This window comes from Diadema setosum, chromosome 13, assembly GCF_964275005.1.
Source record: "Diadema setosum chromosome 13, eeDiaSeto1, whole genome shotgun sequence".
Lineage (NCBI taxonomy): Eukaryota > Metazoa > Echinodermata > Echinoidea > Diadematoida > Diadematidae > Diadema > Diadema setosum.
Window position 1 is genome coordinate 4,656,842 of NC_092697.1, and position 19,448 is coordinate 4,676,289.

Genomic DNA, 19,448 nt, shown 5'->3' on the forward strand with positions numbered 1-19,448 from the left:
TTGTCCATTTCGAGTCCAATTTCACATTCGAGCAACATCTATTAGAAAAGTCTATTTTGAATTGATAAAAATATCCACAGACGTCTTGCATGCCGATGATAAATCTTGTTTCGAAAATGACATGTTAACAAGTGAGTTGAATTCACTTCTCCCTTTTCTGCCTATATATCTATTTTATTCATCCATCCGTAAATCCGTCTCTAATTTATTCTTACTTATTTTGATAAATCCACTGAAAGAAACGATTCATCAATTCAATTTCCTGATGAGGCTTTATCAGTAATTTCTGCACACGCTTTTGTATTCCTTCAAGTGTGTTTCTCTAGGTGTTATTCATTATTATATTCATGGTGCATAATGATTATTCTGAATTTAGTTCTTGCAAGTGGACATACCATCATTCATCCGTCTTTTCATTCATCAATATGTATATTAGTATTCTGTGTAGTTCGTTGTGGTCAATTATTCTTCTGTCCGCTTTTGGTATGCACCTGAGCCGTTAACAGAGTTCCTGGCTTCTGCGACGTGAGGACGCTATTGCACGAAAGCGGCTGGTGGCGCAGCGAGTTCCATCATATTTTTTTTTCTCCAAATTTAGGAGAAAGAACAAAGAATCACACTGTTTACCACCTGTAAAAGACAGTATAGCACCTCACTGATACCCTTGACCATCGCTGAAACAATTTAGTATTTGCAAATTTCTCTTGAGTCTAGGATTATGGTCTTGGGAATACATCACTGCATTCTACTAATTTCTGACAGTAAAATCAGTTTGTATTCTGCACATTTGCTAGATCGAGATTAGAAAGAAAAATTTAGTGTTCCCATGTATTCTGTCTTATCTTGCTCCGTCATAGCAGTAAAATATTACCTTACGTACCAATCTATGTCTTCCGTTGTTTTATTTTGTTATAGCATCATGATTAAAGAATCGATATTTTTCCTAATTTCTTGAATCCATTGGCTTCAACGTTTTATTTTCAGTATTCATAAAGCTTATTGTATTATATAAAAATTCTAATTCTATATAATAGATTACGCAATCATCTGGGTGTGAACGTTTTGAGCATGTGTATATAAAACGAAGTGGGAGAAAATCTCGTGTTTTGTTTTTGTTTTTAGTCTTCTATGGTCAATCATTATATACATATATATATATATATATATATATATATATATATATATATACTATTTCGATGTTACTGCAATGAAAGAAAAGAAGGGAAAAAAGAAAACAATAACATTATTCTTTGTGTAATTGACAGTTTAGTTTGTGAAAGAGAAAACGAATATAACGTTTCAAAGATGTCCAACATTAATTTGTGATCGCTTCTCCCGGCAATCGAATATAGTATTGTTGTGGCAGGTGTTTTTGGCGAATGAGGATTTCTATTTTTGTAGCCTGGTTTCTGTTTTATAGTTTGGTATCACAAATTAAGCACTAAAGACTCAAGGAAAATCCCTTGTATATTGTTTGAATGTGTTTCTTTGGATATCACCCATTTACACACTTGTTGGTGTTGTTGGTTTTTTTGTTTCAATAATGGTTCAGCTGCAAACAAATCCAACCTATTTTGAGGTCAATTTCATCAATCACGCTGCCTGTGGCACGTTCTGGTTTTTATAAGGTTAACCTTTGAAATGATGTTTGTATTTGTAGTATCCAAGATTGTGGCTTCTTTAATCTTGTCTCCCTTGTTGCTGTTTTTTTTTCAGCTAGTGTCATCAGGCAGGCTTATAATGACGGTTTAACACGATGTCGATCCAAAAGACAATAATTCGTGGCCACCATCAACAGCTGCGTTATCTTCTACGTGACTGTACCCCGACGTCATTAAATGATCGCGACTCGGCCGGAAACCCGCCTCTAATAACCTGCGCAATCGTCGATGACGAATCGTGGTCGTGCAGGGTGGCGAGAATCCTACTTCATCACGGAGCAGATGTCAATGTAACTGACTCAAAGCGAAAGAGCGCTCTTATGCACGCCTGTCTTATAGGACGACTCAAATTAGCACGTAGCCTAATCAAATACGTTCCCGACGACCAGGACCTCGACATCGCAATGCAAGACGATGACGGCGAAACAGCCTTGCACCATGCAGTCCGGAACGGCAGCATCGAGCTGGTGGAGTTACTCATCCAGCACTGCCATGATCGCCAGTCGCTGTTGAACCTTGAAAACGATCAGGGCGACACGGCGCTCGACTTCAGCTTGCTCGAGGGGAAACTCGACATCGCTGTCAGACTCCTCGAGGGTGGAGGCACGTGCGGGAAGAAGCTGTCGGGACTGCGAAGGCTGGACGTCATGGTGCCACGGCTGCGGTCGGAAGTTGAAAAGGAGCCGCCGACGGCCGCTCGTGACCAGAATGAGTCATCGGATGCGGAGACATGCGCGAAGATCGATGAGAGTTGTCTTAGCAAAGCAAACAAACCCTTCAAGAACGGTAATCAATCGCCGAGTTTACGTTACGCCTCGCAATCATCACCACTTTGGGCCGCGGGCCGGCAGGATAATCGCCGGCTCGAGAAGTTATTTAAGGTGAAGTCGGTGCAAAGCACCAAGTCATTTTACAAGCCGGCAGCTCGCGTCGAGCTTACTAACATTGACAAGAGTGGAGAATGTGTTGGGGAGTCGTCCAGGCAACTTGGTGGTCGCCGATCGCGAATCAGCAGGGTAACCTCTCCGTGGCTTGGGCGGCTCCGACGTTCCGGCGTTACCCACTCTCCAGCCAGCCTCCACACGCCAGAGAGCGGACATTCGTCGAGAAGGTTGGGGAGAAGGCCCTCAGCTCCACGTCGGTTAAGCGAGACGCCGCTGCTTCGTCATGGCACCACCGACATCGACGATTACCAATCAATGTCTGGTTGCGATGATCCTGGTGATCGAGAGGGTGATCCAACGTCGCTGCGATCGAATTTTAATTTGCTGCAGGCGGACTTAGGCAGTGCCACTGTGGCAGATGACCAGTCACTTAATAACGCTTTTGACGGACGCATAGTCGAGACGGACGTGGATTACAATGAGATATCAGTGCGAGTGCCGAATACCAAATTCAAGCACAGTGATCGGAAATACGGTGGATTTATCGAGACCATCCCCGAGATAGACAGCTGCGCCGCTTCCGTCTTCGATGACTCCTCCTCTCGAACAAAGTTACCAGAATCAGAAAGAAACAATCGACATGGTAGACAGAAATCTATTCAAAACGATAAGCATCACTCAAACGGCCTTTCGTCTCGCTACTTAAACCCAGGCCGACGCGATACGAGACTTTTCAGTGCCAGCAGCAATCGGTCTACGATGACGTGGATGTCGAACACTTCGACGGGGAGATCGATGCTGCAGCAAAAGAAGGCGCAGATAAAGACGATATTTGGGCGCAGCTACGAAGGACCCAATCGCCTTCTTGATATCGAAAATCGGATCAAGGAATTGCAGGAGGAATTATCATGGATGGACCGACGTCGGAAAACGAGGGGCGCAAAGTCCAACGAAGGCAAAAACAGCCCCCCGTCTAGTCCCTCTAATAGCATCACCTTTATAATGTCATCAAGTGATTTTAGGAGTACTGATCACAAGGAAAGGGGCATAGATGGTACTTTGTCTCAAAACTTGTCGAGCGGTAAGTCAAATCATTTTGACGGGCAGTCTAAGTGCGTGATCAAAACCACTTCATCTGAAATGGACAAGTTTCTCAAATACCCTGCAAACAACGGGATTGGAACAACACCAGATGGAGATGGAGAAAAGCATTTATCAATTTCAAGGCCTGAGCCGGAACAAGTCCGTTTTTGGAGACGGACGAAGAGTGCTCCGTCTAAGTCCCATCGAGGATCGTCGACGGCGCCCAACCTTACCGACGATGATCGCGACTGCGATTCACGAGCGCTCAGACGATTCTTGCTGAACATAGCCGAGCTCGGTGAGGAGAGAGAGACATGGCGACGTTTCCATAGCAACCCGCTGAACAACATCCCCGGGCACCACCGACTGATTTTGGAAAGGCCTTCCGCAGCGGCCTCGAGAAGCTTCCAAGCAAAGAAAATGGTTACCAGACCAGAGCGTGGGTTTGGCCTGCCTAAGAAATGAACAATGTAAATTCTGAGAAGATGTGAAAATGAGATTCAAATGAATAGATAACTTTTTGAATGCCGGTCATGGACAAGTCAAAGGCTGAAAGTTAGAAAAGTTGATTCCTTGTCCTTTTTTCCCGCATCTCAATTCGTAATTATAAATATGGTCACCTCATTGTTTCATCATTAGCTTTCTGCGGACGTTTGGCAATGTTGTAGACAACATAGACCGTTTTGGCATAATTTGTTGCGATAGAATTTGAGCGTTAGCATCAATTCTGGACCAAAACTATGTCGTACGTGCAATGTCCAATTAAATGATTGTATTCACATTTCAAAATACTTCACAAGCATCCTCATAATAGTATTGTATTCGCTGCGTTGTATTTTTACTAAAAATATTGCGGTGGTTTTTCATTACTGTCCAGTTGAAATTGGATGGAAGAAGGCTTTCAGTGTGCAGAATTTCGCTTAAGTCGAAATGGGAAAGTATAGACCTGTTACAAAGCACCACTACGTGTAGTGGGCCATAGTAATGATTTTGTTTTGACTGACTGATCTCACAAACTCTAATTGTCAGATCACGAAATCTTACGGAGCAAAGGATAAGAACCCCTTCTTTGATTACCGTTGTCCTGTATAAATGAACTGACTGACGCTCAACTCTTCAGGCAAATAACTCACTAGAAAATGGCACTATTGAAGTATAATATAGTTTTATTTAACAAACGTAGGGTGTTTCCCTGCAATTCAATGTTTCTTTAAAATTATTGTTGTCGGTGACACCTTTGATTGTTGATCTTGAGTTTATTTTGATATTTCTGGAGTTCATGAGTAAATAATTATGATACATTTTATATCATTCACGACGTTTTATTGTAAATGGTATTGATACTTTCTCTGCAGATGACATGCGCTAAAAACGCCGGGGTCATCATTATTGTACATTGTATTATCATTATCGAGTTTAAGACAACATCTTTATCTGAAAACAATTAAAATCATTAAACACTCCAAGCGAAGCTGCTAAAAAGCATCTTCATCTACTTTTGTTAAATTGAGAAGCACTGAGTTCGAACATTTTAGTTAGGTTTTTGTCAGGCAAAATAATGAATCATACGCTTATTGGAGAGTAATTAAGTCTTCATTTTTTAAAGTTATCTTTTGAATTCGTGATTCCATGCTTGATTTCATTATTTCATTTTCATAGTTTCTTTTTATTCACGTCAATTTGTTACAACCTTCTGCATCATTTTTGAAGCAATCGCTGTAAAACTTTTCAAAGGGGATCCTACCTGTTCAAAGTTAGTCTGATAAGAAAGAGTAAATTTCAGTAACCACAACTGCACAGTGAAGATATGATCAAAATCGGATGGAAATTAATGAAGTTAGACATTGTGAAGTTTCGCTAATTTTCACAAAACACTTCCGAAACTGTCAATACGAATATGAAAATGAGTTGGTGATGTTACCCCTCGCAACTTTTCATATAGTTTAAACACAAAATCTTGAAATTTGGTTTGTTCGTTTTCATAAAACGCATTAAGCCCCATTTTAAATCCTAGGATATCTGACTCAGCTATCAGTTTGATAGTGTGTTTTGCACTTTAACAGCAGAAAATGGAATTTTCGTCAATATGTTGTATTATGATATAAAATTGTCTGAGTGATGGCATCAGCATCTCAATCATACACTGTATGCATATTCATATCATCTGTTCAAGAACTAAATTGCAAAAGTTAGCGAAACTTTACAAATTTATAACTGGAATAATATCTATCCGGTTTAATGTTGAGATTATAGTATAGTAGTAGTGAAAAAAGTAATAGTGAAATTTCACAATGTAAAAACGTCTGTAATTTTTCTCGGGATTTGACAAAAGTTTCTCTGCTGCGCGTATCTCACTCTTTTTTGTTCAGACTAACTTTTAACTGTTCAGGAATTCCTTAGATTTCATTTTGCGTATAGTAATTATTGTTATTGTTGTGTTGGGCACTGCAATGATTATGTATAATGTGTGAGTACATATAAAATTATTTTTCACGGAAGTCTCAGAAAGTCAGGGAAGATATTCTTTATTTTTGTTTCATTTAATCATCCACTCTCTAAGCTTTTCAAAATATAAACGGGTAATAATTTTTTCCTCCAAGTTTGTTTCCAAACAGCACAGAACGTGCATGAAAGTTGGCCATCACAAACATTGGTTCGAGAAAAGCGGCTTTGAAGTTTGTGTATAATCACACGAAGGATATAAAGAATAACTATTTCAGCCTAGAGAGCTATTCGAAGCACCATTACAGACATGCGTAATCACTTTTGAACTTCAGAAACTTTGGGAAATTTAGAAATTACGTTTATTTGAAATTTGAAGAGAGGTAAATAACCTATCAGTCTTTAGATTTTCTTACACATCATGTATAAAAATTTCATTACAACTGAAATTACGGGTATATTACTCGCATATTTCTCGGTTTACACGCTTGCGACTTCATAACGTAACATAGCGACGGGTAGCATCTAGTATTAAGCTTCACATGCATAACTGTCAGTTCATAAGCCCATAACTTTCTCTAATTTATATGATTCTGTGTGTTATAATCATTGTTTATTATGTAAAAATGCGTATGAATACGATGTTACAAGACGGGAAGTAATATAAAAGTTATTTGTATCTCACACCAAGTTTGAATCCGCTGTCATTTCGTTGCTGTTATTGTTCTTTCTAGAACTGCATAACTCAAACGGAGGCCCATGAAACAAACGATGTCAAAACAGTTTCTAGACATCTGGATGATGTATGAGAATTTTAGAATACCTACTCGAGGGGAATTCGACTAAAAAAAATAACTGGTCGCAGCTAACTGGTCGTAGCTGTGTGAAAACTTAAGAAACGAAATGAAATGAAAGTATATATTATCGGCCAGTCTTATATCAGAGAATCTTACACAGAGCTTACAAACCAACAAAATAAAAGTATTTCTTTAGGATTGATCAATTCTTTGCCGATTGTAGATACCCATGCTTTCAGTAATCTGTTGGCATATCTTATTGTGCCATAGTTGTATTGTTGGGATTTTTTTTTTATTTGTTTTGTCTATTATACACAAAACAAACAATAGTGTATATGGACCTATATGATATATATATATATATATATATATATATATATATATATATATATATATATATACACGATATTTTCAGCCATAAGGGGAAATGCGGAATAATTGATAGTTTGGGGGAATTTTGATAAAAAGCATGAAAATATTCAGAAAAATGCAAATATTGCCCTTTTTGAAAATAATCATTAACATGGGCTCAATGCAGAATTGAACTGACAAGAGCACAAAATGCATCTTATACCACTAAATTCTGTATGTTAATGAAAAAATACAACTCTTTTTTTTTAGAAAAAGGAGATATACCTAAATTCCCCCAATGACCCGTTTTCTATGCACATCCAATACATACACCCATTTTTTTTTCATCCCTTCCAATCTCCCCTATATTGTATTGATGGTACAGTCCTGAGGTAGTCCTGAGGCCCCATATCAATGATAAGGATTTGAAAAACATCATCAAAACCTTAGCTGAATCAAAAATTTCCGCTTTGGAGCGAATTCCCCTTAAGTAAGATGCTTCGTTTTCAGACGTATATTCCCCCTTTGGACGCTTTTATGTTTTTATTGCTTTTATGTTTATCATATATATATATATATATATATATATATATATATATATGAAGAGTTTGTTTGCAAAAACCGATAAGTCCATATTTGCCAAATGGAGATATTTGCGATTAAAGGTCAAGAAAAATAAAGAAAATAATAAGAAAATGTTTGCTTCTTTTGACCATAACTTCAAAAGTATACCTTTATATGTAGTGACCAATATATCATTTAAAAGGTATTATTTTGTACTTTATGATAGAGATCGTACTTCAAAATCTTCAAAAATGGACTTATCGGTTTTTGCAAACAAACCCTTCATATATATATATTATGTATAATGTATTATGTATTGCGTGTGTGTGTAGTTGTGTGTGTGTGTGTGTGTGTGTGTGTGTGTGTGTATTAGGACAATTTCCTACTCCCATAGAAGATAGGAAAAGAAAATTCGCGAAAGCTGCTTCAAAGGAAAACTTTCATACAATGCTACATTTGAATAATGCAGGATCAGTTTTGATATATATATATATATATATATATATATATATAATATATATATATATATATATATATATATATATATATATATATATATATAGGTATATGTATATACATATATATATATATATATATATATATATATATATCCATCATTTTTCAATAGATTTAGCGCCTTTTGGAAGCATACTTTTCATATATATATATATATATATATATATATATATTATGTATATATAACTTTCCAATGTGAGTAATACGTTTTACTTGATGAGAAATAACACCTGAAAATATATAAACAAACAAACAAATAACAACAAGAATATGTCCAAACAAAGGCAAGAATCACAACAGCAGACATAAAAGATGCGTTCATAAAGTTTTAGGCTTATTAACGCATTCTGCAGTGCTTTGAATTCTAATAGCCTTTTGATCTGAGCATCATATTATTTACATATTGTTTCTTCTTTGCATTTTAGTTCAAACTTTCTCAATAGAGATTACATAGGTTGTAAGACAACTCCGTCGAAAAAGATCAAACTTGCCCTTTCTTCTTTCCTCTTTCAACCTTCCTTAAAGAGGAATTCTAGTCCAATAATAAAGCAGTCTGATAAGAAGAGTTAAATCTACAGTTAAATCTAAAGTACCATAGTGAAAACTTAATCAAAATTGGATGAAAATTAAGAAAGTATGAAATATTGCGAGGTTTCGCTAATTTCCTTTGAACTGGTCTCGGACAGTTGATATGAATATGCAAATGAGTGAGCAAAAGGTTGTTTTCTCCGCACAATTCTTAATTGATAAAGTGCAAAAAAAAAATGACGAAATTCAATGTTCCTGCTATCAGATTGAAAAAGATGATGCCATTCCTGGTTAAATAACTTCAGAATAATGATCAATTAGATAAACATTGTAGAATTTCAGACTGGGACGTAACTGCGTTTGAATAAAATGTCAACATTTGTACAAACTATATGGCAAGTTGTAAGGGGATGACATCATCACTTCATTATTTACATATCAATATCTATTTTTCAAGAAGTGTTTCCTGAAGACTAGCGAATATTCAAAATGTCATAACTTCCTTATTTCTCGTCCGATTTTGATCAAATTTTCTTCGCTGTGCTAGGAAATGTTTACTCTTTCTTTTCAGACTAACTCTCAACTGCACTGACATAGCCCTTTAAGTAAGCATTTATAATAAGTGACAAAAGTGAAACCTTCCTACATAGATTGTTCGGGTCTAAAATATGAATTCAGGGGAAAAAACTCAACTGAAGAAGTTCGTCAAAACCGGACAAAAAGTGAAAAAGTTCTGGAAATCCGAAGTTTTACATGCCTTATTCTTTAAAGAGTGATCGTGATCACAAACACATTTGCATATTAAAGGGGATGGCTAATAACTGATTAGTGGGAATCAGTGGGAATGCTGGGGGATGATTGTTCCAATCCTTGTGGGATTCATTTAAGAGTACCGATATCTATTGTTGTGTGAAAATGATTTGCTTCAGAATGGTCTCATATTCAAGTAATGTGCAGTTCAGTGTTTCCAGGTTAGCATGCCTGTACAGTGATGGGGCGATCGTTAACGGGAAGCTGCACATTACATGAATATGAGACCATTCTGAAGCAAATAATTTTCACATAACAATAGATATATAATATACTCTTAAATAAATTCACAAGGATTGGAATAATCACCCACCAGCATTTCCACTGATTCCCACTGATCAGTAACTAGCCATCCCCTTTAAATGAGATTATGATGACATTGCCTTTCAATTGTCACGTGATCAGCACACAAATAACCCGTATTGACACTAAATTTATTGATTTTATCGAAACAGAAATGAAGAGAAATAAACATTAACAATAAGAATGAGCTGAAGTAACGAAAACTTTGAATAACTTGACCATAATCTATGGCTTTCACACAGTAGTGCTAATTTGCCTATATCGATCACAGTATTTTGGTAAGTGTAGACAAAATCATTGGAATTGTTCGCATCAGTTCTAATTGTATAACTATTCTATGTATCGTATTTGGAAAGTTCATCTGTACTATACTGGCTATTTTTACCACGGATGTTCCATCTAAAGATATTCAGGTCTGTAAGGTTTTAAATATACATGCATCATGAGCTTCTTGTGCTAGCTAAAACGCGTGTACCTCAACTTACACGTCAGCTTCTCCTTCTCATCTCCCCCTAATCATCTTTCTATAATTGTATCCGTCTCTTGTCGTTCTCATTTTCTCTCTGTCTTCATTTCTTCCATTCTCTCTCTCTCTCTCTCTCTCTCCATCTTTAAGGTCTCTTTCTCTTGCTTTCTACCTTAAAATGAGCGCAGACGACAGCTAACGATCACATACCATTCCACATTCTTCTGATTCGTAACTTAATCTCTCATATTTACTCTTTTCCTCACTTTCGTTGACTAACACGTCCATCTTAGTCCCTTTTTTCGTCAATCTTTCTTGTTTTCTTCTTCTTCTTCTTCTTCTTCCTTTTCGCCAATCCCCATGCGCATCTCAGTGAGAGCTCTTCTCGCTGTCTCTTTTCTGGGGGGTTATCGGAACCGGGAAAACAAATTTTCGCAGGAAGATCTATTACCCTTCGCTTTCGCGATGGTCGATACTTTTGCCGCTCCGCGCTGAAGGTGTACTTGTTGACAAGACTTTTGACAGGCGCACGTGGGAAAACAAACTCGACTGCATCTCAAAACAAAAGAAAAATAAGGCGGAAAAGGAAAGGGAGAGGAAGGGCGATCGGGGGGAGTATTCCATTTCCACTCACACACCTCAACGCGGCTATCCGAGACGAATCGCGCAGGTATTTGGAAATGTAACAGTTTATTTAAGTCTCCAGGCGGCGATTAAATGGCCATGTATACACCCATCTTCACGCCGTGTTTGACTTGGTTGCCGTACGCTCTTCCTCTCCCCTCCATCTCCCTCTATCTCTTCAACTCTCACTCCCTCTCTCACCCCACCCCACCCCTCACACTCTCTCTCTCTTTCTCCCTCTCGGTAATGCAATGGTCGGAGTTGAGGTCCGGTTAACGACTTGTGTTTGGCGACATCGCGATGTCTTCACACAGGCCGAATAGATGCGAGCATTATTAGTGATACACCAAATTGTGGCATGTAAAAATACACATATACACGTATTATAGTACTTTCGTGCTGTATATCAGTTTGTTTTATTTTTTATATAATTTATATATATATATATATATATATATATATATATATATATATATATATATATATTGTGTGTGTGTGTGTGTGTGTGTGTGTGTGTGTGTGTGTGTGCGTGTGTGTGTGTCTCTCTGTGTGTCTGCGTGTGTTCATCAGAGATCTATCAATCGTACCACGCTGTTATGTGTGGAGACGAAAAAAAACGCCTCTTCATCAAATATCAACTGTAGCACTGCCTTATATCAGGAAGGTTTATCACTGTTTTTTTTTTTTTGATGTTATCACAGTTATCGTCAGATCTAACACATTATTGATCTGTAATGCACAATAAAAAGTTGCAGACGGCAAAACCAAGGAGGTATTACTCCCCCTTCCACACACACACACACACAATAGTAATAACAATGATAACAATTAACACAAATTCCTACAAATGTACAATCGTACGCAATTATTCATCTTAAATAAGTTAAAAGGCGTTAAAGATGACATCAATTTTAATGCATTTCGGGGTACCTTTTTCTGTTGAATCCAGGGTAATCAAACGAACTCCATTAAACAAGGCACCACATCCATCCCCCCGCACACACACACGCACACACACACACACACACACACACGCACGCACACACACATACACGCACTGTGTGCAGAACGAACATACAAACTCTTTCTGTCTTCTGTACCATAAATGTCAAAATTTTAATTTCCAGTCAAAAATCTACACTACGACATCTAACACTCCTACTCCGCTACCTTGAGGTCTCTTAACGGATCAGCATTGTGGATTACATTTCCCTTCGTTACACCATGGAGCAACAAAACACAATATGGAGTGTGTTTTATCTGCTAGTCCTGATTACATCCTTGTGTACGCACCGGGGCAAAATGTTTGCGCCTCTTCAACGTAACAAGAGTGCTGAGAAGAGGCGGGAAAAAAAAATAATGAGCGGGAGGAGCTGATGTCGTCTGTAACGAAAATAATCATGTGACACCCCTCCCCCCCCCCCCCCCCCCAGCGTGAAGGTTTAAAGGCGAACTTTTTCCCTCTCCACCAGTGTCAAGAGATTGTTTCTTCCTAACTGCTTATTAGAGCACTCTGTGTCACTGTGGGATCGGAAAATGTTCCATCTTCGTGAATAAGGAAAGCAGTACAGTCGGACTTACAGTGAGATGCATAATAAATCATTTCCCCCCGCTACGGGCACTGGAGGATACTGTGGATACATCAGTGTTACGCCGCCGCCATAGCCGAGATCACCACGTCACTTTGTGTGTTCGATACTATAGTTCTTGACGGGTGTTATTCAAATCCAATTCAGGTGTGTTATTCAGCATTAAAACCTATCTAGCCACCAATTACAATTGGGGGTAGCGCCCTCGCCAATTCCGTCTCTCCAGTCCGACCTCTCCTATCCGGCCTCCCTTTATCCGGGTCTCTCTATTATCCGGATGCGATCTCGGCGAAATTTTCTTTTTCAGTCTAATAATTACGGCGAAAGGGGGATTTCAAACTCAACAAAATTCCTACACGAACTCATATAAATAACAAAATTATTGCAAACATAATCAACATATATTTACATCTAATTTTCATTTAAATATCATGCACCCACCCATTCACTACCCCTAAACCACTGTAGTGCACGCTACCTACAATAGGCTACTTGTAGACCTATCGCAATTTGAGAGACAGCTGCGTGTATTAAACATCGAGTCTCCCATATCCGGCCAAATCCCTTATCCGGATGAGCGCCGCGCCGGTCCCGACATGTCCAGATAGGAGAGGTCGCACTGTACATGAAAAAGTTGCATTTTAGAGGGTCTGCTGGGGCGCCCTCTATACTAGTCACATTTCGTGACGGATTTTGGTGAAGTTTCGTAAAGGGGCATATAATATAAGCAATCAATGTGAACATTACTTCTATAATTCATGTTGATGCTGCCCACAATGTCTGGCCTTTTGTAGTGTCAAAGACAGCCACCACTGACTGATGTCATATTTCTTTTGTGCACTCTGAAATGCACATGGTAAACATAGACCATTTTATTGTTTTTGGTGATGCTGCCCCTAATGTTCCCCATTTTATAGGGTAAAAAGTCATATTTTGGTCCCTGAGGTGTTTTATTTGTTTGTTTGTTTGTTTGTTTCTGGTTTTCTTGACAGATTATATTCAAAGTCAAATATGAAAGTACATTGTTTGAAAATCAAGTAACTTTTTGTGATAGCGTCCTCACTGGTTGATTTTTTAGAGTATCTACATGTATGTCTGCTACGCTCTACTGGCCACGTTCTCGACGCGTTATAGGTATATCGCATAAATTAAATTTTAAAGTTAAATTTTGACCTGTACTAGATTTTGTTACGCTACCTACTATGTTCCCCCTTTTATTTCGTCAAGGCAGGCATCATGATATATATTTCTTTTGTATGCTTTATCATCTACATTTCTTGGTGTGTGTGTGTGGGTTTTTTTTTTCAAAAATTATGTGGACCTGCATCGCGGTGAATTTCAGACCAATGTTGTTTCCGGTTTCTGGTAATAGTCGAAGCAGGGGGTTCCATCTCCCTGGTCGAACCTGGTGGAAGGGTATTAATATAAGAGCACGATCCCTCCCCGCCTCCGATTCGGAAGCACCTTACTACTGAGTCACTGAATGGCATTTGATCCTTGGATTTTGACGGGATTTGCTGGTGTTCAGGGGGTGACAGGCCAAAATACGGACAGGAAACACTAGCCAATCAGACATCGACAAATTTCCAAGCACTGCTAAGACCCTGCATGCCAGGTATGGGACAGAGCACAGATTGGCAACAACCAATCAGATGTCAGCATATTATTGGCAACAACCAATCAGATGTCAGCATGTTATTGGCAACAACACCAATCAGATGTCAGCATATTCTTATTACCATTGGAGCTCCCCTGTGAGAATTCATAGTACGGTGGATTATTAGTAAAAAGCAACCTTGCTCATGATATTCACGCTGTCACAAACAGACACAAGCATACAAAAAAAAAAACCACACACACACACACACCATCATATTTAACTGCAAAAAGAAGCTGAGAATGGTTTACAATGATAACATATGATTTATCTGCTAAAACGTCAGTCTTTTTGCAACGAAGAAGATAACAGAAAGACGAATGGAGTATAAGGAAAGGATGAAGGAAAAAAATCAACCCTGTCTTTGATGGGGTTATGTTACATGATTATAATTTTGCACTCTTCATCCCTATTTTTTCTGTGTGGAACAAGGAATTTATCATTTATGTCTGCAATAGCACACAATTGAGCACAGTCACATTATTTACATGGAGCTGTCAAGTATCAAACAAGAATTAAGAAAAAGAGACTAAAATCGAAAATTTGACATTTTTTTTCCATGTTGCAACGGGTGATTACTCGCATTAGAGTGCCACCAGGAGTTGAAATATATTCCTTTTACTGCAGAACATTCTCGTATAGGTATAATAAGTGGGTCATGGCGGGGCTTAATGTATACCGCCTTCGCATAAGCGATACTCGATGTTTGATTCCAAACGCCCTCGAACTTAGCACGCCATAATTGATATCGTCCTCGGGCCGTTTCTCAGTAATTAAAAACTCATGCTCGACATTTGCCCGCGGATGATGGAAGCATTCAAACACAAAGCGTTCCTTCAAGATTAAACACAAAAAGAAGGAAAAATCAGTTAATCACTGTCAGTGGTACGACGGTATAACGAGGACGCACGCATGCCCAGCAGTTATTGCATATTAAGGAGACACATTATCTTCCGAACCGCCCAAAGATTAATCTTATCATGTTTGAATCTACTTATGAAGTCATTAGCGTATTTACTCCTACTCCAATCCCTCACGCCCCTAACTCGCGACTACCAGCCCATTGATTTAGGAGTCTGATTAAAAGCGCGCTTCTTCTGAATTGATTTGATTTTTTTTTTCTTTGCTAACAGTTTGAAGCAGTCTGCAAACAATTTGACGCTTACACAATCCTACACACAGTTACCTTCTGAATCCTTGCCTTATTCTGACGTCTGTTCCACAAATGCTGTCCATTAAAATCGAGTTATTTTGTCAAGAAAACATCTCTGCTGTTTACCGACTACTCGCATCCAACAATTGTCTACATAGAGGTTCAGTCTGAGTTGGATAATCAGATATTGTATTATTGGATGTCAAATTGAATTTTGATTTGCGTGTACGCGTCACACTGCCTATACGTTAGACATGTAGACACAATTATCATTATGTCGCATGATTATTACCATTAAGAAAAAAAAAAACGATGGAAAAAGTCAAACAAGTCGCCAAATCACATTGACATTTGAATGACGTTTAAAGGGAAGTAATTCAGTGTCCCACAGTGTGTTCACATCACAGTGTGTTCACATAATCGACTTTGTGAACACACTCCGGAACACACTGTGACGAACTCGGGACCACCACAGTGTGGTCACAGAGTAAACCTTGTGAACACACTGTGAGACATTGTGTAGTTCACACTGTTAAAACGGCCCAACTTAACACTCTGTTTCACATCAACTGTGTCCCCTCCATCAGGACATTAAAATGCGCAAAACAGGATTTGATAAAAAAAAAGCATCCCCACTGCTTAGTATGCCATCTTTAAAACATCCATGTACATAGCATTCCATAACTCTATCTCGTCACCCCCACATACACAAATATCCCCCTCACACAACACACACACACACACACACACACACACCACACACACACACACACAAACGCAAGCACACACGTACTCACATGTTGAGAAATTGAGTTGAGAAAAATTAAAAATACTATATACAGAGAGAAGGAAAAAGAAACAAATAAACATGATGAAGAAAGGAAAAGGGAGAAAAGAAAACACCAAGGAGATGACATGATAAAAACATAAAGCTATGTAAGAGATGAACCTAACGAGGTCATGTGTGTGTGTGTGTGTGTTGTGTGTGTGTGCGCGCGCGTGTGCGTGTGTGCATGAGAGTGTGTGTATGTGTGTGTGCGCGCTACCGCTGTATTAACATGTCGTTAATAAAGGGTATCGGAGGCATCAGTTCCACGAATCCTACGAACGCATCTTCCTATTAGTCACCATATACGACCCACTTCACTGCAGACTTACAAACCTAATTGAAATTCAATATCCGATGCATGTATCCACTTGGTAATCAAAACCGAAAAACAGTTGAGTTGATAAGACACATGCAGAGCAAAAGTAGGATAAAAGAAGCCAAGCTTTGCGTTGAGAGTAACACTCACGAAGACCATCGTGGGTCAAAGGCGGTGAGAGACAGACGATATAGTGAAAACCAGTTTACAAATCACGAATCTAGATATGCCGACTTCAGCACAAGGTCCTTTTTTTTTTCTCACTAGAGTCAAGCACCCCTTGATAAAGAGATCATCAATGGCTAGGAAACAGCACAGAAAGGTCAGAAGAAACAGTCTTAAAACTCTTTACATCTCGAAGAATGAAAAAAAGAATCAAGATTTCTGTTTTCTGTTATTATTCTGATCCGATCTTTAAGGGTTAATTCTCAGTTCGAAGATAAGAAGCTTACTTTCCTTTATCGCCCCGGAAGCAATGACGTAAATGCTTGCCAAAGGTCATCAGGGTCCACAATGAACCCAGTGAGGGCGCTTTCATTTTACTTCGTTATGCAAACCAAGAAAATGAGACAATGACCAAAAGTAGCCATTTCAGGGATGAGTGGATTAACCAGCGAAAGTCGGTGGTCTTTCGCAACCCTTCATCCCCAAAGTTAAAGGGGAAAGCCGCTGACTTTTGTTCCAATATTCAGTTTATTTACAGTGCTGAGTATCTCCCCGGAGCGTCCCCCTTAAATAAACTGATGGAAGAAATGGGTCACAAATCAACGAAAACTACACAGTTCTTCCAAATAAACACGGCTTGAATCATTGGCAGTGACAATACCAATCAGATCTGTATGGCACTTCCAAAGTCGCCACATTCTGAGGACGTTTTTCATTTCCTTTTTATTTAATTTAGTTCATTAAAAAAATGTCCATATTCCAGGTTAGGAAACACATACAATTCACCAGTCTGTATAGAAATATAATTTGAGTTTCTAATGTTGACGATGTTACAAACAGAACGACTACCAGATGTCTTTTTTATTCATGAGAGAGGTATGTGAACACCATATAAAAAAAAATAGATAAAAGAGAAAAGTTTCTTAATTGAGCATCTTATGCGCTAAACTCGGCAAAACTAAATTCTACTATCTTGCTGATGTTTAAGTATTCCGTATACGCATGCTGAAAACAGGAGTTGAATCCAAGGAGGTGAAAAAAAAAAGAGAAAGAGAGAGAGAGAGAAGGGGTGGAGACGGAAAGAGAGAGAGAAGTGGGAGAGAGAGACCCACTTTCTCCTAATTTCTTGTCTCGGTATATTTCGATCATTCACAAAAAGACGAAAAAGGCCTGAAACTAGTGTTCCAACTCTGTCACCTCTTTTCCAGGAGTTTTCCTTTGAAGAGCCTATGGTAATAGACGCTTCATGACCTGCTTTCTTCTTCCATGTGAATCTAAAACAAAACAAAACAAAACAAAACTAGCTCCATTCACTTCTATGTTCTGGTATGTTTTTATTCCAAACTTGAGGCCCATTTCGGAAGGACATCTTTGCACTTATACTATAAATCATATTAAGAGCAGTTACCACAGCAATGCCTTTACGGTTCACAACTATTTGGTCCATTCCTTAAATTAATACTTCAACTGACGCTCGTGCAACTTAAACTAATTGTAGACTTCTTGACGAAACAGGTCGTTGGAATTTTCCCCAACCTGCCACCTATTTTAATTTCCGTTATCCTATGCTGTTCTTTTTTTTCATCTGTAAGATGTCAAAGTGTGCTACATTGTTCAAATCTTCGTTCAACAGCCAAAAAGAAGTTAAAAACTGAGGGTTTTTTTTTTTTCCCAACGAATATCATCGACTAAGGTTGCGCGTCTGCCGAAGCTCGAAGCTACGAATATCGTGTCTCTACAAACGACGCGGTGATTGATTACAGCGTAAAGGTACCCCGCAAAGTAAAGCCGTTGTGTTGCGAGGTGGCAAATCGTGCTCCTACTGACTTCATCCCGGGGCGATGTGTGCGAGCTCGGCCGACAGCGAGCCTCGGTGTGGGTTGACGACGTCGTGCTAGAGAAGGAAAAAAAAAAAGAAATATGAAAAATACAAGATGATGCGCTCATTTTACACTACGCCTTTTGCCACCATCTATCTAAACATCTTCGGGTATTTGTTTCAACCTTTCCATTACCGAGTTGAAGAATGTTCAGACGAAGGTATTGTCGACGGCAAATCACACCTAACATTTGTCTAAGTCAGCAATGCAACAGGAATAGCGTGCTCTTTGCATGCAGCTTTGTAGAATGACTATGGAAGCATCCTGCAGTTTTACACAGGAGTGTTTCAATATTCTGAAATGCCCAGTTAAGAAAAAGAAAAGCCCCCTGTACCGGAGTTAATGTATCCCCAAGCCCTGGTAAAACTTTCATATAAAGGGCGGGGAATGAGTTTCATATTATTTTAATCTATAGAAACTGTCTGTACGGTACGAATCATACCTTGAGAAAGGTCTGAGAATTTTGATACAATATATACAATGATAGCTTGTGATATAGTAAACTTGCTACTCGACACAAAAATCTTTTCAGAAGATATCTAAAATTCTAACAGAGATTCAACTTTTTGTCAATTTGGTACATCCTTTGACATCTGAAGGTCCGACATGATATCCTTAGATTTCCCAGAGAGAATCTAGACTAAGACTGCATGGTCTGAAACTAATAGAAATCAGTTTGACACAAATTCCCTCCTCAATACACTTCCTGCAAAAGGACGCTTTTCACAGAGGCAAAAGGTATAAAGAGCGATTACCATTTACTCATTTCTCTTTTCATATACAGTCAAACCTATCTATAGCGTTCACACAAGGGAGAGGAAAAAAGCGGC

At 38.6% G+C, this 19,448-nt stretch overlaps 2 protein-coding genes across 2 annotated transcripts in view; one reads left to right on the forward strand and one right to left on the reverse strand.

The window, feature by feature from the left end:
• Window positions 1–1,756: 1,756 nt before the first annotated feature.
• Window positions 1,757–4,093, forward strand: LOC140237105 (uncharacterized). Its single transcript, XM_072317043.1, has one exon. The coding sequence runs from the start codon at window positions 1,757–1,759 to the stop codon at window positions 4,091–4,093; it is 2,337 nt and encodes a 778-aa protein (XP_072173144.1).
• A 14,059-nt stretch (window positions 4,094–18,152) lies between these two features.
• Window positions 18,153–19,448, reverse strand: part of LOC140237213 (hydroxymethylglutaryl-CoA synthase 1-like) — a 45,618-nt gene continuing 44,322 nt past the window's right edge. Inside the window, exon 11 of the mRNA XM_072317156.1 lies at window positions 18,153–18,632. The gene's annotated coding sequence lies outside the window, so the exon portion shown is untranslated. The remainder of the gene's footprint in view (window positions 18,633–19,448) is intronic.

Excerpts from the sequence above, each read along its gene's own strand:
- LOC140237105 (XM_072317043.1), top strand. The coding sequence starts at position 1,757 with ATGTCGATCCAAAAGACAATAATTCGTGGCCACCATCAACAGCTGCGT.